The 26,774-nt window shown below is 47.9% G+C and overlaps 1 protein-coding gene, 1 non-coding gene and 1 pseudogene across 3 annotated transcripts in view; all 3 read left to right on the top strand.

The window, feature by feature from the left end:
- HNRNPUL2 (heterogeneous nuclear ribonucleoprotein U like 2) overlaps positions 1-26,774 on the top strand; it is a 124,174-nt gene that overhangs the window by 34,778 nt on the left and 62,622 nt on the right. For both annotated transcript variants that reach the window (XM_063944985.1, XM_063944984.1), the window contains exons 5-6: positions 15,784-15,874; positions 15,955-16,067. In XM_063944985.1, the coding sequence (XP_063801055.1) occupies positions 15,784-15,874; positions 15,955-16,067 (204 nt within the window). The remainder of the gene's footprint in view (positions 1-15,783; positions 15,875-15,954; positions 16,068-26,774) is intronic.
- LOC134971091 (U5 spliceosomal RNA) lies at positions 19,387-19,472 on the top strand (annotated as a pseudogene).
- On the top strand, positions 21,267-21,381 carry LOC134971052 (U5 spliceosomal RNA). Its single transcript, XR_010190204.1, has one exon. It is a non-coding gene; the product is annotated as a U5 spliceosomal RNA (small nuclear RNA).

Here is a 26,774-nt window from a genome sequence, read left to right as displayed (position 1 = left end):
CTACCTGGTGTGCACTGGCTCCTCCACTATGACCCTCCTCCAGACCCCAGTTAGAATCTTGTGCCCGGCTGAGCTGGATGCACACTAGGGGCTCTCCTGAGCTCCTAGAGAGAGAGTATATTTTAGGTTTTTTATTTTACAGTGAGATCTGCTGGCAACAGACTCACTGCAGCGAGGGACTAAGGGGAGAAGAAGCGAACCTACCTAACTGGTGGTAGCTTGGGCTTCTTAGGCTACTGGACACCATTAGCTCCAGAGGGATCGACCGCATGGAACCGGCCATTGATGTTCGGTCCCGGAGCCGCGCCGCCGGCCCCCTTACAGGGCCAGAAGCAAGAAGAATCCGGAAAATCGGCGGCAGAAGACATAAGTCTTCACCAAGGTAGCGCACGGCAGCTGTGCGCCATTGCTCCTCATACACACTTCACACTCCGGTCACTGAGGGTGCAGGGCGCTGGGGGGGGGGCGCCCTGAGAAGCAATAAAAACACCTTGGCTGGCAAATATATCACAATATATAGCCCCAGTGGCTATATATGTGATAAATACCCCTGCCAGAATCCATAAAAAAGCGGGAGAAAAGTCTGCCGAGAAAGGGGCGGAGCTATCTCCCTCAGCACACTGGCGCCATTTCTCCCTCACAGCTCCGCTGGAAGGAAGCTCCCTGGCTCTCCCCTGCAGTCTACACTACAGAAAAGGGTAAAAAAGAGAGGGGGGGGGGGCACTAAATTTAGGCGCAATATACATATAGCAGCTATAAGGGGATATAATTTAGTTAATCCCTGATTTATATAGCGCACTGTTGTGTGCTGGCATACTCTCTCTCTGTCTCCCCAAAGGGCTTTGTGGAGTCCTGTCCTCTGTCAGAGCATTCCCTGTGTGTGTGCGGTGTCGGTACGGCTGTGTCGACATGTTTGATGAGGAGACTTATGTGGAGGAGGAGCAGGTGCCTATAAATGTGTTGTCACCCCCTGCGGGGCAGACACCGGAGTGGATGGACTTGTGGAAGGAATTACGCGAAAGTGTCGACTCCTTACATAAAAAATTTGACGACATGCCAAATGCGGGGCAGTCGGCTTCTCAGCTCGTGCCTGCCCAGACGTCTCAAAAGTCATCAGGGGCTCTAAAACGCCCGCTACCTCAGATGGCAGACACAGATGTCGACACGGATACTGATACCAGTGTCGACGACGAAGAGACTAATGTAATGTCCAATAGGGCCACTCGTTATATGATTGAGGCAATGAAAAATGTTTTACACATTTCTGAGGTGACCCCAGGTACCACAAAAAAGGGTATTATGTTTGGGGAGAAAACTACCAGTAGTTTTTCCCCCTTCTGAAGAATTGAATGAAGTGTGTGAACTAGCGTGGGCTTCCCCCGATAAAAAAAATTGGTAATTTCAAAAAAATTACTAATGGCGTACCTTTTCCCGCCAGAGGATAGGTCACGTTGGGAAACACCCCCTAGGGTGGATAAAGCACTTACGCGCTTATCAAAAAAGGTGTCACTGCCGTCCCAGGATACGGCCGCCCTAAAGGAACCTGCTGACAGAAAGCAGGAGGCTTTCCAGAAAGCTATATATACACACACTGGTCTTATACTGAGACCAGCTATTGCCTCAGCATGGATGTGCAGTGCTGCAGCTGCATGGTCAGACTCCCTGTCAGAAAACATTGACACCCTAGACAGGGACACTATATTGCTAAACGTAGAGCATATTAAAGACGCTGTCTTCTACATAAGAGATGCACAGAGGGATATTTGCCGGCTGGCATCAAAAATAAGTGCACTGTCCATTTCTGCCAGGAGAGTGTTATGGACCCGGCAGTGGACAGGTGATGCAGATTCTAAAAGGCACATGGAAGGAAGTTTTGCCTTATAAGGGTGAGGAGTTGTTCGGGGATGGTCTTTTGGACTTAGTGTTCACAGCAACAGCTGGGAAGTCAGCATTTTTGCCACATGTCCCCTCACAACCAAAGAGAGCACCGTATTATCAGGTGCAGTCCTTTCGCCCCCAAAAGAGCAGATGGGGTAGAGGCGCGTCCTTTCTGCCCAGAGGCAGAGGTAGGGGAAAAAAGCTGCAGCTAACAGCCACTTCCCAGGAACAAAAGTCCTCCCCCGCTTCTTCTGCTAAGTCCGCCGCATGACGCTGGGGCTCAACAGGCGGAGCCAGGTACGGTGGGGGGCCGTCTCAAAAACTTCAGCAATCAGTGGGCTCGCTCACAGGTAGATCCCTGGATCCTTCAAGTGGTATCTCAGGGGTACAGGCTGGAATTCGAGACATCCCCCCCCCCCCTGCCGTTTCCTCAAATCTGCCTTACCAACGACTCCTTCAGAAAGGGAGGCTGTGTTAGAGGCAATTCACAAGCTGTATTCCCAGCAGGTGATAGTCAAGGTGCCCCTACTTCAACAAGGACGGGGTTACTATTCCACGATGTTTGTGGTACCGAAACCGGACGGTTCGGTGAGACCCATTTTAAATTTGAAATCCTTGAACACATATTTAAGAAAATTCAAGTTCAAGATGGAATTGCTCAGGGCGGTTATTGCAAGCCTGGAAGAGGGAGATTACATGGTATCTCGGGACATCAAGGATGCTTACCTACATGTCCCCATTTACCATCCTCAACAGGAGTACCTCAGATTTGTGGTACAGGATTGCTATTACCAATTCCAGACGTTGCCGTTTGGCCTGTCCAAGGCACCGAGGGGTTTTACCAAGGTAATGGCTGAAATGATGATACTCCTTCGGAAAAAGGGAGTTTTAATTATCCCATACCTGGACGATCTCCTGATAAGGGCGAGGTCCAGAGAGCAGTTGTTGGTCGGCGTAGCATTATCTCAGGAGGTGCTACACCAGCACGGTTGGATTCTGAATATTCCAAAGTCTCAGCTGGTTCCGGCGACACGTCTACTGTTCCTGGGGATGATTCTGGACACAGTCCAGAAAAAAGTGTTTCTCCCAGAGGAGAAAGCCAAGGAGCTGTCATCTCTAGTCAGAGGCCTCCTAAAACCAAAACAGGTGTCGGTGCATCATTGCACGCGAGTCCTGGGAAAGATGGTAGCTTCCTACGAAGCGATTCCATTCGGCAGGTTCCATGCCAGAACCTTTCAGTGGGACCTGTTGGACCAATGGTCCGGATCGCATCTTCGAATGCATCTTTTGATAACCCTGTCTTCAAGGACCAGGGTGTCTCTGCTGTGGTGGCTGCAGAGTGCTCATCTCAGAGAGGGCCGCAGATTCGGCATACAGGACTGGGTCCTGGTGACCACGGATGCCAGCCTTCGGGGCTGGGGTGCAGTCACACGGGGAAGAAACTTCCAAGGACTTTGGTCAAGTCAGGAGACTTCCCTACACACAAATGTTCTGGAACTGAGGGCCATTTACAATGCCCTAAGTCAAGCAAAGCCCCTGCTTCAAAACCAGCCGGTTCTGATCCAGTCAGACAACATCACGGCAGTCGCCCATGTAAATCAACAGGGCGGCACAAGAAGCAGGACGGCGATGGCAGAAGCCACAAGGATTCTCCGATGGGCGGAAAATCACGTGTTAGCACTGTCAGCAGTGTTCATTCCGGGAGTGGACAACTGGGAAGCAGACTTCCTCAGCAGGCACGACCTCCACCCGGGAGAGTGGGGACTTCATCCAGAAGTCTTCCAACTGATTGTAAACCGTTGGGAAAAGCCACAGGTGGACATGATGGCGTCCCGCTTAAACAAAAAGCTAGAAAAAATATTGCGCCAGGTCAAGAGACCCTCAGGCGATAGCTGTGGACGCTCTAGTGACACCATGGGTGTACCGGTCGGTTTATGTGTTCCCTCCTCTTCCTCTCATACCCAAGGTACTGAGGATAATAAAGAAAAGAGGAGTAAGAACTATTCTCATTGTTCCAGATTGGCCAAGAAGGTCTTGGTACCCGGAACTTCAAGAATTAATCTCAGAGGACCCATGGCCTCTGCCGCTCAGACAGGACCTGCTGCTGCAGGGGCCCTGTCTGTTCCAAGACTTACCGCGGCTGCGTTTAACGGCATGGCGGTTGAACACCGGATCCTAAAAGAAAAGGGTATTCCGGAGGAAGTCATTCCTACGCTTATTAAAGCTAGAAAAGATGTAACCGTACAACTTTATCACCGCATATGGCGAAAATATGTTGCGTGGTGTGAGGCCAGGAAGGCCCCAACGGAGGAATTCCAGCTAGGTCGATTTCTGCACTTCCTACAGTCAGGGGTGACTATGGGCCTAAAATTGGGTTCCATTAAGGTCCAGATTTCGGCTCTGTCGATTTTCTTCCAAAAAGAACTGGCTTCACTGCCTGAAGTTCAGACATTTGTCAAGGGAGTGCTGCATATTCAGCCTCCTTTTGTGCCTCCAGTGGCACCGTGGGACCTCAACGTGGTGTTGGGTTTCCTAAAGTCACATTGGTTTGAGCCACTCAAAACCGTGGATTTAAAATATCTCACGTGGAAAGTGGTCATGCTTTTGGCCTTGGCTTCGGCAAGGCGTGTGTCAGAATTGGCGGCTTTGTCATGTAAAAGCCCCTATTTGATTTTCCATATGGATAGGGCAGAATTGAGGACTCGTCCCCAGTTTCTTCCTAAGTTGGTATCAGCTTTTCACTTGAACCAACCTATCGTAGTGCCTGCGGCTACTAGGGACTTGGAGGACTCCAAGTTGCTGGACGTAGTCAGGGCCTTGAAAATGTATGTTTCCAGGACGGCTGGAGTCAGGAAGACTGACTCGCTATTTATCCTGTATGCACCAAACAAGATGGGTGCTCCTGCTTCAAAGCAGACTATTGCTCGCTGGATTTGTAGCACAATTCAGCTTGCGCATTCTGTGGCTGGCCTGCCGCAGCCTAAATCTGTGTAAAAGCCCATTCCACGAGGAAAGTGGGCTCTTCTTGGGCGGCTGCCCGAGGGGTCTCGGCTTTACAACTTTGCCGAGCTGCTACTTGGTCAGGGGCAAACACGTTTGCAAAATTCTACAAATTTGATACCCTGGCTGAGGAGGACCTTGAGTTCTCTCATTCGGTGCTGCAGAGTCATCCGCACTCTCCCGCCCGTTTGGGAGCTTTGGTATAATCCCCATGGTCCTTACGGAGTCCCCAGCATCCACTAGGACGTCAGAGAAAATAAGATTTTACTCACCGGTAAATCTATTTCTCGTAGTCCGTAGTGGATGCTGGGCGCCCGTCCCAAGTGCGGACTGTCTGCAATACTTGTATATAGTTATTGTTAACTACAAGGGTTATTGTTGAGCCATCTGTTGAGAGGCTCTGTTATGTTTCATACTGTTAACTGGGTATAGTATCACGAGTTATACGGTGTGATTGGTGTGGCTGGTATGAGTCTTACCCGGGATTCAAAATCCTTCCTTATTGTGTCAGCTCTTCCGGGCACAGTATCCTAACTGAGGTCTGGAGGAGGGTCATAGTGGGAGGAGCCAGTGCACACCAGGTAGTCCTAAAGCTTTCTTTAGTTGTGCCCAGTCTCCTGCGGAGCCGCTATTCTCGTAGTCCCAGCATCCACTACGGACTACGAGAAATAGATTTACCGGTGAGTAAAATCTTATTTTCTGCCAGGAGAGTATTATGGACTCGGCAGTGGACAGGTGATGCTGATTCTAAAAGGCACATGGAGGTTTTGCCTTATAAGGGTGAGGAATTGTTTGGGGATGGTCTCTCGGACCTCGTATCTACAGCAACAGCTGGGAAGTCGACATTTTTACCTCAGGTTCCCTCACAGCCTAAGAAAGCACCGTATTATCAGGTACAGTCCTTTCGACCCCAGAAAGGCAAGCGGGTCAAAGGCGAAGCCCAGAGGCAAGGGAAGAGGGAAAAAACTGCACCAGACAGCCAGTTCCCAGGATCAAAAATCTTCCCCCGCTTCCTCTAAGTCCACCGCATGACGCTGGGGCTCCACAGGCGGAGCCAGGTGCGGTGGGGAGGCGTCTCCGGAACTTCAGCGACCAGTGGGCTCGCTCACAGATGGATCCCTGGGTTCTGCAAGTAGTATCACAAGGATACAAGCTGGAGTTCGAGGCTACTCCCCCTCGCCGTTACCTCAAATCAGCCTTGCCTGCTGCCCTCAGAGAAAGGGAGGTAGTACTGGCGGCAATTCACAAGCTGTATCTTCAGCAGGTGATAATCAAGGTACCCCTCCTTCAACAGGGACGGGGTTACTATTCCACAATGGTTGTGGTACCGAAACCAGACGGTACGGTGAGACCCATTCTAAATTTGAAATCCTTGAACATTTATATAAAAAGTTCAAGTTCAAGATGGAATCGCTCAGGGCGGTTATTGCAAGCCTGGAAGAGGGGGATTTTATGGTGTCATTGGACATCAAGGATGCTTACCTGCATGTCCCCATTTATCCACCCCACCAGGAGTACCTCAGATTTGTGGTACAGGACTGTCATTACCAATTCCAGACGTTGCCGTTTGGTCTGTCCACGGCACCGCGGGTATTTACCAAGGTAATGGCCGATATGATGATGCTCCTCCGAAAGAAGGGAGTCATGATTATTCCGTACTTGGACGATCTCCTTATAAAGGCGATGTCCAAAGAGCAGTTTCTAGTCAGCGTAGCACTATCTCAGGAAGTGCTGCATCAGCACGGCTGGATTCTGAATATCCCAAAGTCGCAGCTGATTCCTGCGACGCGTCTGCTGTTCTTGGGCATGATTCTGGACACAGAACAGAAGAAGATCTTTCTCTCGGAGGAGAAGGCCCAGGAATTATCATCTCTGGTCAGGGACCTCCTGAAACCAAAGCAGGTGTCGGTGCATCACTGCACGCGAGTCCTGGGAAAGATGGTAGCTTCTTACGAAGCAATTCCCTTCGGCAGGTTCCATGCAAGGATCTTCCAGTGGGATCTGTTGGACAAGTGGTCCGGATCGCATCTCCAGATGCATCGGTTAATCACCCTGTCCCCGAGGGCCAGGGTGTCTCTGCTGTGGTGGCTGCAGAGTGCTCATCTGCTCGAAGGCCGCAGATTCGGTATACAGGACTGGGTCCTGGTGACCACGGATGCAAGCCTCCGAGGTTGGGGGGCAGTCACCCAGGGAAGAAACTTCCAAGGACAATGGTCGAGTCGGGAAACTTCCCTACACATAAATATTCTGGAACTAAGGGCTATTTACAACGCCCTGAGTCAAGCAGAACCCCTGCTTCAAAACCAGCCAGTTCTGATTCAGTCAGACAACATCACGGCAGTCGCCCATGTAAATCGACAGGGCGGCACAAGAAGCAGGATGGCAATGGCAGAAGCCACAAGGATTCTTCGATGGGCGGAGAATCACGTGCTAGCACTGTCAGCAGTCTTCATTCTGGGAGTGGACAACTGGGAAGCAGACTTCCTCAGCAGACACGACCTCCACCCGGGAGAGTGGGGACTTCATCCAGAAGTCTTCAAGCTGATTGTAAATCGCTGGGAACGGCCACAGGTGGACATGATGGCGTCCCGTCTCAACAAAAAGCTAAAAAGATATTGCGCCAGGTCAAGGGACCCTCAGGCGATAGCTGTGGAAGCTCTAGTGACACCGTGGGTGTACCAGTCGGTGTATGTGTTCCCTCCTCTTCCTCTCATACCCAAGGTACTGAGGATAATAAGAAAAAGAGGAGTATGAACTATACTCATTGTTCTGGATTGGCCAAGAAGATCTTGGTACCCAGAACTTCAGGAAATGATCTCAGAGGACCCATGGCCTCTGCCGCTCAGACAGGACCTGCTACAGAAGGGGCCCGGTTTGTTCCAAGACTTACTGCGTTTGACGGCATGGCGGTTGAACGCCGGATCCTAAAGGAAAAGGGCATTCCAGATGAAGTCATTCCTACGCTGATGAAAGCTAGGAAGGATGTGACAGCAAACCATTATCACCGCATATGGCGAAAATATGTTGCTTGGTATGAGGCCAGGAAGGCTCCAACGGAGGAATTTCAGCTGGGTCGTTTTCTGCACTTCCTACAGTCAGGAGTTACTATGGGCCTAAAATTGGGTTCCATAAAAGTCCAGATTTCGGCCCTGTCTATTTTCTTTCAAAAAGAACTGGCTTCACTGCCTGAAGTTCAGACGTTTGTTAAGTGAGTGCTGCATATTCAGCCCCCTTTTGTGCCTTCAGTGGCACCTTGGGATCTCAATGTTGTGTTGAATTTCCTAAAATCACATTGGTTTGAGCCACTTAAAACCGTGGAGCTAAAATATCTCACATGGAAAGTGGTCATGCTGTTGGCCTTGGCTTCGGCCAGGTGTGTGTCAGAATTGGCAGCTTTGTCGTGTAAAAGCCCATATCTGATTTTCCATATGGATAGGGCAGAATTGAGGACTCGTCCCCAATTTCTCCCAAAGGTGGTATCCGCTTTTCATTTGAACCAACCTATTGTGGTGCCTGCGGCTACTCGTGACTTGGAGGATTCCAAGTTGCTGGACGTAGTCCGGGCCCTAAAAATCTATGTTTCCAGGACAGCTGGAGTCAGAAAAACTGACTCGCTATTTATCCTGCATGCACCCAACAAGCTGGGTGCTCCTGCTTCAAAGCAGACTATTGCTCGCTGGATCCGTAGCACGATTCAACTTGCACATTCTGCGGCTGGACTGCCGCATCCTAAATCAGTGAAAGCCCATTCCACGAGAAAGGTGGGCTCTTCTTGGGCGGCTGTCCGAGGGGTCTCGGCTTTACAACTTTGCCGAGCTGCTACTTGGTCGGGTTCAAACACATTTGCAAAATTCTACAAGTTTGATACCCTGGCTGAGGAGGACCTTGAGTTTGCCTTAAAGGAGCCGGCAGATAGAAAGATTGATAACGCACTTAAATCAATGTACACTGCTTCTGGGGCCATATTGCGTCCCACTATTGCTATTGCATGGATTGCAATAGTGAAGTGGTCGGCTACCTTACTTGAGGATGTGGATACGATGGATAAGGAATGCGTTGCATTGTATTTACGCAACATACATGATTCTGCAGGTTTTATGGTTGAATCCATGAAAGACCTGGGTTCCATGGCTGCGGGAATTTCTTCCATGTCTGTTTCAGCTGTGGCTGTGCCAGTGGTCGGCCGACGCGGAATCCAGAAGAGGTGTGGAGTCCCCTACCCTATACAGGTCAGGCTCTCTTTGGGGAAGCTCTAGACGCGTGGATATCCACCGCTACAGCGGGTAAGTCCGTTTCTTCCCTCAGCAGCACCTGCTCTGAAGAAATCCTTCTCTTCAGCTGCAACGCAGTCCTTTCGGCCTAGAAAGGCCAGAACATCCAATACCTTATTTAGGGGAGGTCGGGTTAAGTCCAAGAAACCTGCCGCTGCAGGTTCCCAGGAACAAAAGCCTGCTTCGGGTACCCCAAAGTCCTCTGCATGACTGTGGACTGCACGCCCTGGTGGTGGGGCCAGTGGGAGTGAGACTCCGACATTTCAGTCATTTCTGGGTATCGTCTGGCCTGGATCCCTTGGTAGTAGATATTGTCAAGGATAAAGGCTGAAATTTCAAAGTCTCCCTCCTCATCGCTTTTTTAAGTCAGGCTTATCAACTCTGTTGGAGGACAGCACTTCAAGACGCTGTCCAAAAGCTTGTAGAGGCACAGGTCATTGTGCCAGTACCATCTCACATGCTGAACAAGGGTTACTATTCAAACCTTTTCGTGGTACAGAAGCCGGATGGTTCGGTCGGCCCTTTCTGAACCTAAAATCATTGAACCCCTTTCTAAAGGAGTTTAAGTTCAAGGTGGAGTCTCTCGGCGGTGATATCTGGTCTGAAAGAGGGGGAATTCCTGGTATCACTGGATATCAAGGATGCATACCTTCACATTCCAATCTGGCTGCCGCATCAGGCTTATCTCCGCTTCGCATTGCTGGACTGTCAGTTCCAGGCCCTGCCATTCGGCCTCTCCACAGCACCGAGGGTGTTTACCAAGGTGATGGCGGAAATGATGATACTCCTCCGCAAGCAGGGTGTGAACATCATTCCATATCTGGATGAGCTCCTGATTAAAGGCATTGTCCAAGGAGAAGCTACTGCAGTCCATTGTTCTCACAACGCGACTGCTCCAGAGTCACGGTTGGAGTCTGAACTTTCCAAAGTCCCATTTGGAACCAACACAGAGTTTGTCATTTCTGGCAATGATCCTGGATACGGAAGTGCAGCGGGTGTTGCTTCTGCAGGAAAAGGCGTTTGTGATACAAGCCGTGGTCAGGGATGTCCTGAAGCCACCCCGGGTGTCCGGTTCATCAATGCATTCGCCTATTTGGAAAGATGGTGGCCTCTTACAAGGCTCTCCAGTACGGGAGGTTCCATGCTCGGACCTTCCAACTGGATCTGCTGGCAACAGCCTCCCTGCTTCGTGGGACTTAGGGGGAGAGTAGGAACCAACTTCCTGAAGAGTAAATGGTCCTCTACTCCGCTGACAGGACATTGAGCTCCTGAGGGTGTTGATCGCAAGCCCACGAGGTGACCGCTCACTCTCGCAGCATGGCTGCCACCCCCTAACAGAGCCAGAAGTAAGAAGACTGCTGAATACAGCGCCGGTGTCCCAGTTAGCGGGTCGCAGGCGGGTATGGTGGCACAAGAGTGGGAGCGCTCCAGGACTGCTCAGCAACAGTAACACTGTAGGTGCTTTTGAGGTGTGTACTGAGCCAGCGCAGGAAACCCTACACTGGTCATATGTAGTATTCCTTCTAGGATGATGATGGGGCAGGGCGCCGGAGTTCGGGGGCACACTGGTGCACGGCAAAGCCGCGCGTGTGCCAGAAACGGAGGCGCGGCCATGCAAATTGGGGTACGTGGCTACGCCCCGTCATTTTAGAGGGTGGTGCGGCCCACAGACGCTGCTATAGAGGGCGTCTGGCCGTCGACGTCACTGTTGGGGGCGTGCCCAGCACCTCTGTCGGTGCTGGGATTCCCCCAGCTCTCTCCCAATGCGGGAATGGATGCCGCGCGCATGCGCACGGCATCTTTACACGCTGGGAGGGCAGGAAGCGGGCTGCTGTTCTAGCAGGGCGCTGCAAAAGGGGCAGGGCGGGTTTTGCCTTCTAAAAAACGGGTGCGGCGCCCTGCTGAAACGGCCTAGAGTGAACACTAATACAGCTAACGTGCTAATACCGCTGTTAGCAATGAAAAACCTCAGGCCAGTTTAAACAATTAGTGCGTGAAGTAGTGTGCCATTACAAGGGGCGGGGCTTTCTTTCACCAGTGCCATTTTCTCCCTGCAGATCATAGGAAAGATGCTGACAGGGAGCGCTGCCCTCAACTTCACTCCAGCTATACCTCTGCAGTACCAGGGTGTTATAGAAAGGGCCAGGCTTTTATCATAACTGTTCACAAGAGCACTGTGCGACTGGCTCCTTATACACTGTGACTCTTTGAAGGTGGTCTGGGGAAAACTGTGCCTAACATTTTCCTGTGTGCAAGTGTGTATATCCCACATTACCATGTCTAAGGACTTTGTGTCCTGTGCTGCAGACTGTTTATCTTCTCCTGAGGAGTCTATTCCATGTACTCGAGACTGCAATGTGCTGTCTCAGCCTTCTGAATCCGAATCCCCATGGGTGGATTCTTTAAGGGGAATGATATCCCAGGTTTCAACTAGGATGTCGCATACTGAGAGAGATGCAGTTTTTGAGAAAATCTGTAGAGTGTTTGAAGTATTCAGCTCCCTCTACTTCGTCTAAAAGTCCACCTACATACCCACACAAACGTACACTTGCCCAGATAATTTAAGTTGACACTGATACCGACTCTGATATAGGGGATGGTGGTGGGGATATGCAGGGGGGAGATTCATCCCTTGCTAATGGAGTGCAACTCATGATTGAGACTATGCACAAGTCACTGTTTACTTATATTGGCTCTCTGAGCGACTCCCACTGCATGTGTGTTTGGATTATACGAGCCTTTGCCAAATGGTCATGTAATTTAATTGAGAACTTCGAGACCATGTCTCAGGATGAAGGGGTCACCCTCCTGAAACATATACAGGACTTTGCATATTTTATGTGCGAGGCGATCAAGGAAATAGGCTTGATCAGTGCACACGCTTCAGTGATGGCGGTGTCAGCACTCAGAGGGTTATGGCTGCGGCAGTGGGCAGCGGACGCTGATTCCAAAAAAGATGATGAGGCCCTCTTTGGCAAAGAGCTGAACAAATGGATTTCTCAGGCTACTACTGGTAAGTCCACCTATTTACTGTTTGCATCTCCGTCAGCTAGATGAACTTACTCGGGATCAAGTCTGCAGTACTTTTGGGTTGCCACATTTAGGGCCAAGGCCAGGGGTGCCTCCAACGCCTCCAGAGGTAACGGATAAACCTTGTAGACCAGTGGCCACTGGTCCCAATGAACAGAGTTCAGGTTCAGCCTCCTCTAAACCTTCCGCATGACGGTTTGCCTTGTGCTCTGGGGGATCTGCAGGTGGGTGCTCGCCTGAAATACTTCAGTCAAGTCTGGGAAAATTCCCGCCAGGATTCCTGGGTTGAGGACCTGATATCTCAAGGTTACAGGCTAGAGTTCCAAACTATCCCACCTCACAGATTCTTCAGGTAAGGCTTACCAGTTTCACAAGAAACAAGAGTAACCCTACAGGAAGCTATTCAAAAATTGTTATGAATGCAGGTCATTGTTTCAGTATTGCTGCAACTTCAGAACAGGCGCTATTACTCCAAACTGTTTGTGGTACCAAAACCGGACTGTTCAGTAAGACCGATCCTAAACCTCAAATCACTGAACCCGTATTTACGTGTGTTCGAATTCAAGATGGAATCTGAGTGGTAGTCTCTGGCCTGGAGGAAGGGGAGTTCCTAGTGTCCCTGAATATCAAGGACGCATACCGTCACATCCCTATTTGGCCCCTCCTGAAGCCGAACAAGGTCTCAGTGCATCTTTGCATACGTTTCCTGGGAAAGATGGTAGCCTCCTATGAGGCAATCAAATATGGGAGATTCCTTGCACAGCCCTTTCAGCTGGATCTGCTGGACAAGTGGTCCGGTTCACATCTACAGATGCATCAGATGATACGTCTCACCCAAGGCCGGGATTTCCCTGCTGTGGTGACGGCAGACCTCTCACCTGGTGGAGGGTCGAGCATTCGGAATTCAGAATTTGATTCTCTTAACCACAGACGCAAGCCTCAGGTTGGGGAGCAGTAACCCAAGCGGGCTCTGTTCCAAGGAATGTGGTCAAGTCAAGAATAAACATTTTGGAACTCTGTGCAATTTACAATGCCCTTCTACAGGCCTCAATCTTCAGTATCGGGCCATTCAAGTACAGTCGAACAACACCACTGCATTGGCATACATAAACCGACATTGAGGTACAAAAAGCAGAGCTGCAATGAGAGAGAGATCCAAGATACTCCTCTGGGCGGAACAAAATGCCAAAGCCATCTTCATCCTGGGAGTAGACAACTGGGAAGCAGTCTTTTTCAGTAGGCACAACCTGCTCTGGGGGAATGGGGCCTTCATCCGCAGGTGTTCCAACAACTAACAGTGGTGGGTATGTCTGCAAAACGACAGGATGGCTTCTCGACTCAACAGGAAATGCCTGTGTTATTCCAGGACAAGAGATCCGAAAGCTGCAGCTGTGGGTTCACTGACGCCACGGTCTTACCAGTTGGTGTGCCTGTTCCCTCCAATTCCTCTGCTTCCCAGAGTTCTAAAAAGAATAAGAAGGGAAGGAGTTCGGGTAATTCTCATTACCCCAGATTGGCCGCGCAGAGCCTGGTATGCAGACCTCATGGCCATGTCAATCGAAGATTCTTGGCCTCTGCCACTTCGAGAAGATCTTCAGCAAGGGCCGTTTATCCTATTCAGACTTAACACTGCTACATTTGACAGCATGGCAGTTGAAAGGGAAATTCTAGCCAAAAAGGGCATCCCGACCAATGTTATCTCGACTGATCCAAGCCAGAAAAGTGGTCACGTCGAAACATTACCATCGTACATGGAAGAGATATATCTCTTGGTGTGGAAGTCATCCGTTTTCTGCATTTCCTTCAGTCAGGCATGGACATGGGCCTACATTTAGGCTCTCTGAAAGTTCAGATTTCGGCACTGTCTATATTATTCCAAAAACAGTTGGTTGACCTCCCAGAAGTGCAGACTTTTTTTCTGCAGGGTGTCCTTTATATTTAGCCTCCCTTTGTGGCTCCCATGTCACCGTGGGATCTCAATTTGGTTCTAAAATTTTCCAGTCTGACTGGCTTGAACCTTTGCACAAGGTTGAAGTGAAGTATCTCACATGGAAGACTGTCATGCTGTTGGCTTTGGCCTCAGCAAGACGTGTCTCAGAGCTAGGGGCTTTTGTCCTGTAAAAGTCCCCTACCTGGTGTTCCATGAGAATAAGGGCAGAGCTCAAGACTCGTCATCAGTTCCTGCCCACGGTGGTGTCTGCTTTTCATATCAGCCGATAGTGGTTCCAGTTGTTGTGGACACTGCTGCTACTCCAAAGTCATTGGATGTTGTTCGGGCTTTAAAGAATTTGTCAAACAGACTGCTCGGACACGAAGTCCAACTCGCTTTTTTTATTGTTGGCATCATACAAGATTGGTTGTCCTGCTTATAAGCAGTCTATTGCGCGTTGGATCAGGCTTTCTATCCAGCAGGCTTACTCAATGGCAGCACTCTCACCCGGTCTGGGAGCTTTGGCACTTCCCCAGGGTACGAAGACCATCCCAGTATCCCCTAAGATGTTAGAGCAAATAGGAATTTGATACCTACTGGTAATTCCTTTTCTTGTAGTCCATAGGGGATACTTGGCGCCCAGCTTGGTGCTTCGGTTTTGTTCCTGCAAATGTTACTTGTTGTGGGTTGGATCAGCTGTTGCTGTCCCTAATGTCTAGTATGGTTGTTACTATCTTCCTGTTCTGTGCTGGTTCGAAATCTCACCACTTACCACTATTCATTTCCTCTCAATGTATGTCCGTCTCCTCGGGCACAGTTTCCTAGACTGAATCTGGTGGAAGTACATAGAGAGGAGGAGCCAGTACACTCTAAAGATTTAAAGGGCCAAGGCTCCAATAGGACCCATCTATACCCAATGGTACTAAGACCATCTCGGTATCCCCTACGGACTACGAGAAAAGGAATTACAGGTAGGTATCAAATTCCTAGAATTTTTTTTAACATTTTTTAACGTTACCAATTTTCTGCCACATCATGCTGCATTTGTGTATGTTCCCACACAAGGATGACATAGCGACGGGAAAATATGGGCAGATTATTGAGAATGCACACACTGCCTGATATCTGGAAACTGTGGGCGAGATATTTGGTTTGGGACGACAGATCGGCAAATCGATCGTACACGCTATACAATAACTTTGGTGGTCTCCCAATTATTGGCAAATCCGGCCAATAATTGTACAGTGTGTACTTCGCTTTAGTCTTATGCAGGCTACATGGTATTCTCTTACGAGAAATGTCATTGTGCCTGGGCTGCTATTTACCACAGGTTAGGTTATTCTGCAAATTTAATAATGTAATTGAGAAATTCTAGTAGCGCGAAATTCCTGATATCGGATTTATTCATTCCTACTGGAATTGGAGCTAGACAGAGGGCTGTTACGTATTTTTACCCTTGGAAAGTAAAATGAGTAACATTAACATGTTGAATAGACCTCCTTTTTTTATTTTTATTTTTTTATTTTTTAAAGAGCTAAGTAGTCTTCTCCTATTTGTGGTGCATTACTACTACACCCATCACATGGTGCTGTCAGTCTTTGAGTTCTGAAATAAATTTTTACGGTCATTATTCACTCATAATTGACTTCTGTTTTTGACTTATTGTTTCGGTAGGTGACTAAGAATCTGCCTGTGAAGGAAGGAAGTACAGAATCCCCCTTACTCCGTGTAGGCTGGTCTGTTAGCAAGTCTGCTCCTCAGCTGGGTAATAATGCAATAAGTTTTCACTCTGCATCCTCCACTAATGTCTCTTACGTTTAGACTCACACCTCTCCTGTCTAATAGGTGAAGATGACCTTTCTTATGCTTATGACAGTCGTGGTCTTAAGGTTACTGGTTCACACTTTGAAGCCTATGGGGAGTCAATTGGTGAAAATGATGTTGTTGGCTGTACTGCTGTAAGTTTCTTTTGTCTTTAGTTGTCTTTGTATAAAGATGCTTGTTGCAAATGTTAGTAGCCTCTCATTACAGGGTGACTATAGTGTATGTGCCAAGCTTGCGACTTTAATAGGAATACTTTCTTTTAAACTAATTGAAGCTTCGAATAGTACTCTTAATACCCCTATATGTCTGTCATCCAGTCATTGTCATATTTATCAGGCCATAGTGTGCTTTCAGGATATGATTGTACACCCACTGCATCTTCTGTTACTCAGTGCACTTATTACTGGGGTGGCTTATTCATTTATATGTGCGGTTTGGGGACTGGCTAATCTTCTGCAAAGAGGAATTATTACTCAGTCTGGATCAGGGCGTCTAAATTTCTATGTACACAAATTCTCCTACCAGCGGGATTCTGGAAAGGTACATCACGGTCATCACATATATTTGAATCTCCCCCAAAATTTGCTTCATGAGTAATGTGGGCCATGCATCAGCAGGGTGATTCACTGACTCAATTGTTGATCAAAGACTCCAATTGGCAGACATCAATCGACAGTCCGCCAGGGAATCTGCAAAATCCAGCATATTAAAGCCCCAACTCTACAATCCTGATCATTGTTGTAATTGAGGATTTCAAACATGTTTGATTTCTCCAATCCACGACCCAAGAGTTGGTAGAACAGGGAATAACCTCAATACTCCGCTGATGTATGGGCCATTTTAGGTGTACGAGAGGTTCAGACTACACATAATCTATTGAGAACAATCTACTTCTATTCAACTGAAGTTGTGCATGTTAAAGTACAGACAATGGTTCATGTTTCACACTTGAAAGTTATTGATTACATGGTAGCACAGTGGTGACAAAACAGGATGGCTCCATCGGAGTACAGTTCTACAGTCCAAAAACATAGTAGTATTAATTTGGCTTGCAGCTATGTCCATAAGGGACTGATGTGAATGATTCAGTCACCTGAAAAGAATTACATTAAATGGAGGTGCAGAACATATTAAAGAAAGGGAGGGGGTGTTACTATTGCTGGTTTGATCATATTGCAAATATATATATATATATATATATATGTTCAAATAGGGATAAAGTCTCTGCGCCTTCAGTGCTTGGGTGTAGACACTTCCATCTGTGTATAACCAGAAAATGATATATATATATGCGTACCGGAAATATGATCAAATAGTGCCTGTAGTGGTATCTTTAATAGGTCATCTCCCCTTGTCTTCTTACTCCATGTATAAACGCCCTCAGCGGGGTGTTAGAACACAATTCCTTTTCTAGGTTCTGTGCCATCAGCTCTCATGACGTATCTCCCTGAACTCCCCACCAGTAAGAGGTACCAGATTGGGTCATTGATCGCCTCATATGAGCAGCATTTGCAAAAAGGAATTGTGTTCTAACACCCCGCTGAGGGCGTTTATACATGGAGTAAGAAGACAAGGGGAGATGACCTATTAAAGATACCACTACAGGCACTATTTGATCATATTTCCGGTACGCATATATATATATCATTTTCTGGTTATACACAGATGGAAGTGTCTACACCCAAGCACTGAAGGCGCAGAGACTTTATCCCTATTTGAACATTTTTATTGTGACTCAACGAAATATGAGTCAATAAGAGAGTCTATACTGCAGCCCCTACACGTGGGAGTGCTGTTTGGAATTTAACGTGAATAAGTTATGCACGAATTTTTATATTTCTTTATCATCCACTAGGGGTCACTGGAGTACTCTTGGGATATGGACGGGCGGAGCCGAACAAAGGCACTGAATATTCAAATTTAGGACCCTCCCACCCCTCCATATCCCCGAGTACCTCAGTGTACTGTCTCAGTGTTTTTTCGGTGCTCACAGCACGAACATCGGCTTGTGGTATAGCCACACTTGGATTTTTATTTTTAATTTTTATTTTTAATTTTTATTTTTACACTTAGCACATCCCTTCCCAGTTTCTGGAAAAACATGGGTCCGGGATAGTGCCGCTGCACGGGCAGCGCATGGCGTGTCGGTCCTCACAAAGAGCACCCTCACAGCCACAGACAGCATGGCGTGTCGGTCCTCACGAAGAGCACCCTCACAGCCACAGACAGCCCACTGCTTCTACAAAGAGCAGCCAGGAAAAGCTGGACGGGCTTGCACAAAGAAGCCGTCGCAGCCATAGATTACTGGAAGCTGACTGGAGCTGGACGGAGCTTACACATAAAAAGCCCCGCCACAGCCAAGACTACAGAGCTGAGGCAGTCGTCAGCCATGATCAGAAAGGTAGGCTGGGGGAAACGGGGCGGTCAGCGCAGGCTGCCGCCCCGCTATGTAGGGGTTAATGCCTCCTGCGCATACGGAGCTCCGTCCGGCTGCACAGCAGGGGGAGCTCATACGCACTATGCCCAGCCGCTATGGAAGTCAGTCTGACACTGGACGGAGCTTACAGAAAGCCCCGTCACAGCCAGGATGAAAGCCCCGTCACAAGCTGGACGGAGCGTACAGGAGGTGCGGCACATGTCCTAATGGTGGGGTGTCAGGGCGGTCAGCTCACGCTGCCGCCCTGCTGTGTGGGGGTTTGCCGCCGCTGAAGCCGCCGCTGATATGCCCCGCTTAACTACGCTGGAAGCTCAGAGCGGCCGCACGTCACTCAGAGACGCCGGCCGCTCTCCCAGCGCTGATTACCCGGCACCGAGGTAGGACAGGCGCCGCCCGAGCCACAGTAAGTACCCGCTTTCTAACATGCACAGAGCGGCCGCACGTCACTCACAGACGCCGGCCGCTCTTCCAGCGCTGACACCGCACGCTGATGATACATGGCGCCGCCCGCTCTTCCGGACGGCTCCCCGGCGCTATACACAGCGCTCCCCTGCTCTCCCTGCACCCGTTCCCGCTGCAGGTAACATAGGGGAGACTACCGGGGGTAAGGGGGAGTAAATACCCATAGCAACAGCACCAAGGTTGCATGGGTTAATAAGACATAGTTTTCACAATATGTTTCTAATTGTATGGATGGCATGCTTCCTGTTTCTGTAGGCTGCCATTTGATGTCATAAGTGTTCTATTAACTGGAATGTGATTATCACACTTTAATAGGCTATTAAGCCTATATTACCTGTATAATAGGCTATTATGTCTATATATATTAACACTGCAGCAGGTCCTGTGCTTTTCAGTGTATGCATGGCATGGGGGCCATTTTTAATCATTACAGTTTCTTCCAGTTTATAATTCTAGAACATTCCTGCCCTACATCTCTAAGCCACCAGAGGCAAAGGGGGTGTTAGTGGGAATGTAGTTCGGATTGCACATGTGAACTGCTTTTCACATAAAGAATACTCTGGTTTCTCTTCAGATCTAATAAATCTTTCGCCTGTTGCTAAAGAGGTCCGTAGAGAGAAATAACCATGTGTTTCATAGCCTGGCTACGGCTGGCCTTAATATGCTTTTCAGCAACAAAAATATATATTTGACACAAAAGAACTTCAACAAGTAGTGCAAGTGTCTGTCTGTTGCCTATTGTGGTGTCAGTCTGCATAGCTAGTAAGGCTCTAGCGCAGACTAAAAATAATTTTTAACGGTCCTATGTTAAGCATTGGCAATTCAAATTAAAACAGCGGTAACATCGGAGTCTCGGAAGTACTCCGCCTGCTATAACTAAAGATAGTCTTTTCAAAGGGCCAAGTTCCTTTGGGTACCAGGGTTAATGCAGAAACTTCGAGTGAGAAGGGTGCATTACACCAGCACTTATATAGTGCGGGGGTTTTGGGCAACATACATTGCTAAAAACCAGTGAGTCAAGGCCTCCATTTGTTTTTTTAGAAAATATTAGTGGACTTTGACCACTATTTAATCGTTTCAAAATAACGCGATCCGCCATTGGCAAATGCGTCTGTGTTAAACATTTTAAAGACCCAGGATACATTTGGGTCATTAGTCTCTAGGTATGGAAACTATGAGATCACTGTTAAAAGAAGCTGCAGAGTATATCTGTAAAGCCTCTACTAACGCCTGTTTTTCATCGTAGCTAGTTCAGCACGACTAGGACAGAGCTTGTTTGGTCCTAAATTTGATATTCAGCCATTACCGCATCCAGTATCAAAACGGAATACTGGTACCGGCGTTTAATCCCTTTAGACTTCCGTTTTTTTCAAAGGCGGGTGTACAAAACAGTCACGCCTTGTAACGTCAGGACGCTACAGTCAGCAAGCCAGTGGTTTGATGACCTCTTTTCCAATTGTGGAAGCGCGTCTTTACATGTTACTTTGAGGGGTTTCCAGACTTCAATTCATGGATGTCTCAGCTATTTACAGATTAAAGGACAATACTGGCTCTGTCGACCGGTTTGGCAGGTTGCCATTTAGTCTCTGCTGGGTTTCAGCTGTCTTTATAATCCAAGCAGTAGTATACCAACAGAGTCAGGGTTACATATTCCCTCTGTTTGAGCAAAACCAGACGGCTCTGTCGCAATCTCAATCAGCAGGTCACTTACTGCAGTGGGAAAATGAATTTTCTGCGGTTAGTATTTGTTTATTGGAGCACAAAGTGGCATAATGGCACTTGATCTTCACAATGCGTATTTACCCATTCCGGTTTGATCTTCACGGGTTCTAGCGTTTGCAAATCGCCACAACCATTATCCATTTCGGGTCTACCGTTGCTTATCGCCTCGGGTATTTACCAGAGTTATGTTGGGGATGATAGCTCATCTCACATAAGAACTCTGTCTCAACAGAGTTTCTCTACCTTAGATGATCTGCTCATAAGAACTCTGTCTCAACAAAGTTCCTCTAACTTGCGCTACTAAGGTATACTGCGGTAGCAGATCAAGTTCGAAAACAATCGCATCTAATTCCGTCTAAACGATGTCAATTCCTAGGTAAGATTATAAATCAAAGACTTTTACCTACTACACCAGCAATAACAAATGTACGTCTAGTAATTAGTGCAAAACACGCACACTAGCGGTACATTGGTGTATTCACCTATTAAGAATAAAGATGTGTTTTCAATTTAGTTCGCCACCCTTCACTCGCGTTTCCCACAGAGGGAAAAGGGTGCATATACTCTGGACGACAGTCGCAGAGGGTCAGGATTTGTAGTTAAAATCAGCAACAAAGGTTCTAAAACACGACAGATTGCTGTCGATAAAGGTCCTAGAACTCTGTGCATTTTACACTGCAATACATGATTCGCTTTCAGTCTGACCAGGTATATACTCTGGTTTCTCTTCAGAACGAATAAATCTTTTGCCTTTTACTAAAGATTTCTGTGGAGAGGAACAACCATGAGTTTCAGGTAAATGTTTGATGCCTGTCTCACGCTGGCCTTAAGCAGTCAAACAAGGCAACGGCAGTTGCATACACAACAACCAGTGAGAACCAAGAAGCCGCATGGTAATGCGGCATGTGACTCAAATCCTCAATGGCTTAGAACACCATTATGTGAAAATGTCACATTACGTGAGTGGACATCTGTTAGACAGAGGATCTCACCCGTCAGGATTTGGATCCTGAAAACTGGACATTAAATCCAGAGGTGTTTCATATGTGAGTCCACAGAAGGGGGTTACCCTCAAGTATACATGATGGCATCTCGCCACAATTACAAAAGCTCAGTATGTGTACAAAACAGATCACAAGGGCAGTGGCGGTGGAGTCGCTCACATTCATGTGGTCATTCAGCATCGTGTATCTGGCTCCACCAGTTTCCGCTGCTCTCTCCGTTGTCAAAACGGCTCATAAGACAGTTTGTCACAGTCATACTGGTGGTAGCTCATGGGTTTCGGAGAAGTTTGCTTCTCGAATTTTCAAGGAATACTTGCACACGATCTTGGCCCGCTCATAATACGTCCAACCTGTTACATCAGGGAACGTTAGTTTACCCATAGTTACCTATGTACCTATTATCTATGTACCGCAGCTGCGGTTGACGGGGTGAGGGTGCAAACGCCCTCTTAAGAAATTGAGCATTACAGTATCGGTTATACTAACCATGTTACGAAATAGTAAGCCGTTTAAGGCAGCTCATTTTTACAAAATTTCGTGTGCTTACATAGGTTGTAAACCTCGGAAGTTTCCAACATCATCCTTCAAGTAACCCGTATTCTGTTAAACGGGGTGGGATGGAAAACTGCGTTGATCTGCACGAAGAGTGCAGGTATCTGTGTGATAAACTTATTGTCAAAGACGTTTGCCTCTATTGGCGTCTGTACACATCTTTCTACAAGGTGTCATCAAAGTTCACACTCTATTTATCCCACCTACAGCGCCAGGCGACTTGAAGTTGGGTTCAGATTTCTTACAGTTTTCATATTTTGAACCCTTTCAACAAATGGGAATTAAGTTTCTCACTTTGGAAAACAATTTTCTTATAGCCTTGGCTTCGGCAAGGGTTTTGTTTTCATATTTGGGTGCCTTGTATTCCAAGCCACCGTATTTGAGTTTTCTCATGACAAAGCAGATCTTCGGACGAATCACGCTTTCGTATTCTTCACATCAATATACCAATAGGGGTTTCCTGTGTGGACAGCACATTCTAGAATTCTGAATGTGGTACACGCATTACGCGTTTATATATGTCCCGAACGTCAACAGTACGTGATATGAATACGTTGTTTGTTCTCTATGATACTGCCAACTGGGGTTAGCCAGTTTCTTAGCAGACATTATCCAGTTGGGTAATAATAATGACTACAAGTCAGGTTTACTTTAAGGCTAAGTTACAATCGCCTGCGTCAGTAATAGCTCATCCCACAGGTCTGTGGGAATGTCAGACCCAGTGGGTCGTGGAGTGTCTAAAACGCGGCTATATAGCCTTCATGTGCACCATGTTTGTGCACGTTTACACGTTATAAATGGTGGCGCCATCAGCATCTAGCTTTGGGCTGCCTACTGTTACAAGTATCAAACAGCTCTCCCGCCCACGAGGGAAGCTTTGGTACGTCCCAAGAGTACTCCAGTGACCCCTAGTGGATGATAAAGAAAATAGGATTTTGGTACTTACCAGGTAAATCCTTTTCTTTGAATCCATAGGGGGCACTGGACGCCCACCCAGAGCAGTTTTACCTGGGTTGTTTTAAGCTCAAGGGAGCTTAGGGTAACAAGTTTTACTTGATTGATATTAAGCTCAGAGGAGCTTATGGTAACACATTTTCACCGATTGGTTCAAATTATAAAGTTCTATCGGTTATGGTGTCAACTGTTTAGTTGACAGTAAGGTTATGGGTCAACATTGTTGTTGTCCGTTATGTTATAGGTATTCTCCATTGTCAACCTCTCTATATCGTTCCTGTTCGCTCAGTAAAAAACACTGAGACAGTACACTGAGGTACTCGGGGATATGGAGGGGTGGGAGGGTCCTAAATTTGAATATTCAGTGCCTTTGTTCGGCTCCGCCCGTCCATATCCCAAGAGTACTCCAGTGCCCCCTATGGATTCAAAGAAAAGGATTTACCTGGTAAGTACCAAAATCCTATTATTTATTGTAAACGTTTTAGGTTTTAAGCGCTTACTATACACCTCTATTGTACATATATATATATATATATATATATATATATATATATATATTTCTCTATCGTCCTAGTGGATGCTGGGGTTCCTGAAAGGACCATGGGGAATAGCGGCTCCGCAGGAGACAGGGCACAAAAAGTAAAGCTTTAGGATCAGGTGGTGTGCACTGGCTCCTCCCCCTATGACCCTCCTCCAAGCCTCAGTTAGGTTTTTGTGCCCGGCCGAGAAGGGTGCAATCTAGGTGGCTCTCCTAAAGAGCTGCTTAGAAAAGTTTAGCTTAGGTTTTTTATTTTACAGTGAGTCCTGCTGGCAACAGGATCACTGCATCGAGGGACTTAGGGGAGAAGAAGTGAACTCACCTGCGTGCAGGATGGATTGGCTTCTTTGGCTACTGGACATTAGCTCCAGAGGGACGATCACAGGTACAGCCTGGATGGTCACCGGAGCCTCGCCGCCGGCCCCTTGCAGATGCTGAAAAGAGAAGAAGGTCCAGAATCGGCGGCAGAAGACTCCTCAGTCTAATTAAGGTAGCGCACAGCACTGCAGCTGTGCGCCATTGCTCTCAGCACACTTCACACGGCAGTCACTGAGGGTGCAGGGCGCTGGGGGGGGGGCGCCCTGGGCAGCAATGAAAATCCTTTTTTTGGCAAAAAATACCTCACATATAGCCTCCGGGGCTATATGGAGATATTTAACCCCTGCCAGAATCCATTTTTAAGCGGGAGACGAGCCCGCCGAAAAGGGGGCGGGGCCTATCTCCTCAGCACACAGCGCCATTTCCTCACACAGTTCCGCTGGTCAGGAAGGCTCCCAGGCTCTCCCCTGCACTGCACTACAGAAACAGGGTTAAATCAAGAGAGGGGGGGCAAAATTTGGCGAAATTGTGATTTTATAAAAGCAGCTATAAGGGAGCACTTTATTATAAGGCTATCCCTGTAAAATATAGCGCTTTGGTGTGTGCTGGCAAACTCTCCCTCTGTCTCCCCAAGGGGCTAGTGGGGTCCTGTCCTCGATCAGAGCATTCCCTGTGTGTGTGTGCTATATGTCGGTACGTGTGTGTCGACATGTATGAGGATGATGTTGGTGAGGAGGCGGAGCAAATTGCCTGTAATGGTGATGTCACTCTCTAGGGAGTCGACACCGGAATGGATGGCTTATTTATGGAAATTACGTGACAATGTCAACACGCTGCAAGCCGGTTGACGACATGAGAGGGCCGGCGAACAAATTAGTATCTGTCCAGGCGTCTCAAACACCGTCAGGGGCTGTAAAATGCCCATTTACCTCAGTCGGTCGACACAGACCCAGACACGGACACTGATTTCAGTGTCGACGGTGAAGAAACAAACGTATTTTCTTTTAGGGCCACACGTTAAGGGCAATGAAGGAGGTGTTACATATTTCTGATACTCCAAGTACCACAAAAAAGGGTATTATGTGTGAGGTGAAAAAACTACCTGTAGTTTTTCCTGAATCAGATAAATTAAATGAAGTGTGGGTTTCCCCCGATAGAAAATTATTGGCGGTATACCCTTTCCCGCCAGAAGTTAAGGCGCGGTGGGAAACACCCCTCAGGGTGGATAAGGCGCTCACACGCTTATCAGAACAAGTGGCGGTACCATCTACGGATAGGGCCGTACTTAAGGAGCCAGCTGATAGGAGGCTGAAAAATATCCTAAAAAGTATACACACACATGCTGGTGTTATACTGCGACCAGCGATCGCCTCAGCCTGGATGTGCAGAGCTGAGGTGGCTTGGTCGGATTCCCTGACTAAAAATATTGATACCTTTGACAGGGACAGTATTTTATTGACTATAGAGCATTTAAAGGATGCATTTCTATATATGCGAGATGCGCAGAGGGATATTTGCACTCTGGCATCAAGAGTAAATGCGATGTCCATATCTGCAAGAAGATGTTTATGGACATGACAGTGGTCAGGTGATGCAGATTCCAAACGGCACAAAGATGTATTGCCGTATAAAGGGGAGGAGTTATTTGGGGTCGGTCCATGGGACCTGGTGGCCAGGGCAACTGCTGGAAAATCCACCGTTTTTTACCCTAAGTCACATCTCTGCAGAAAAAGACACCGTCTTTTCAGCCTCAGTCCTTTCGTCCCTATAAGAGTCATATCTGCCCAGGGATAGAGGAAAGGGAAGAAGACTGCAGCAGGCAGCCCATTCCCAGGAACAGAAGCCCTCCACCGCTTCTACCAAGTTCTCAGCATGACGCTGGGACCGTACAGGACCCCTGGATCCTACAAGTAGTATCCAAGGGGTACAGATTGGAATGTCGAGAGGTTTCCCCCCTCACAGGTTCCTGTAGTCTGCTGTACCAATGTCTCCCTCCGACAGGGAGGCAGTATTGAAAACAATTCACAAGCTGTATTCCCAGCAGGTGATAAATTTACCACTCCGACAACAAGGAAAGGGGTATTACTCCACACTATATGGTGGTACTGAAGGCTAGGTGAGACCTATTCTAAATCTGAAAAATTTGAACACTTACAAGGGTTCAAATCCAGATGGAGTCACTCAGAGCAGTGATAGCAAAGAACAAGGGGACTATATGGTGTCCCGGGACATCAGGGATGCTTACCTCCATGTCCCAAAATTTGCCTTTTCTCACCAAGGGTACCTCAGGTTCGTGGTACAGAACTGTCACTATCAGTTTCAAGACGATGCCGTTGGATTGTCCAAGGCACCCCGGGTCCTTACCAAGGTAATGACCGAAAGGAGGATTCGTCTTCAAAGAAAATGGACGACCTCCTGATAAGAACAAGGTCCAGAGAACAGTTGGAGGTCGGAGTAGCACTATCTCAAGTAGTTCTACGACAGCACGGGTGGATTCTAAATATTCCAAAACCGCAGTTGTTCCGACGACACGTCTGCTGGTCCTAGGGATGATTCTGGACACAGTCCAGGAAAAGGTGTTTCTCCCAGAGGAGAAAGCCAGGGAGTTATCCGAGCTAATCGGGATCCTCCTAAAACCAGGAAAAGTGTCAGTGCATCATTGCACAAGAGTCCTGGTAAAAATGGTGGCTTATTACGAAGCGCTTCCATTCGGCAGATTTCACGCAAGAACTCTTCAGTGGGATCTGCTGGACAAATGGTCCGGATCGCATCTTCAGATGCATCAGCGGATAACCCTATATCCAAGGACAAGGGTGTCTCTCCTGTGGTGATTACAGAGTGCTCATCTTCTAGA

Source organism: Pseudophryne corroboree, chromosome 11, assembly GCF_028390025.1.
Source record: "Pseudophryne corroboree isolate aPseCor3 chromosome 11, aPseCor3.hap2, whole genome shotgun sequence".
Lineage (NCBI taxonomy): Eukaryota > Metazoa > Chordata > Amphibia > Anura > Myobatrachidae > Pseudophryne > Pseudophryne corroboree.
This window is presented reverse-complemented; position numbering and strand designations above follow the sequence as displayed.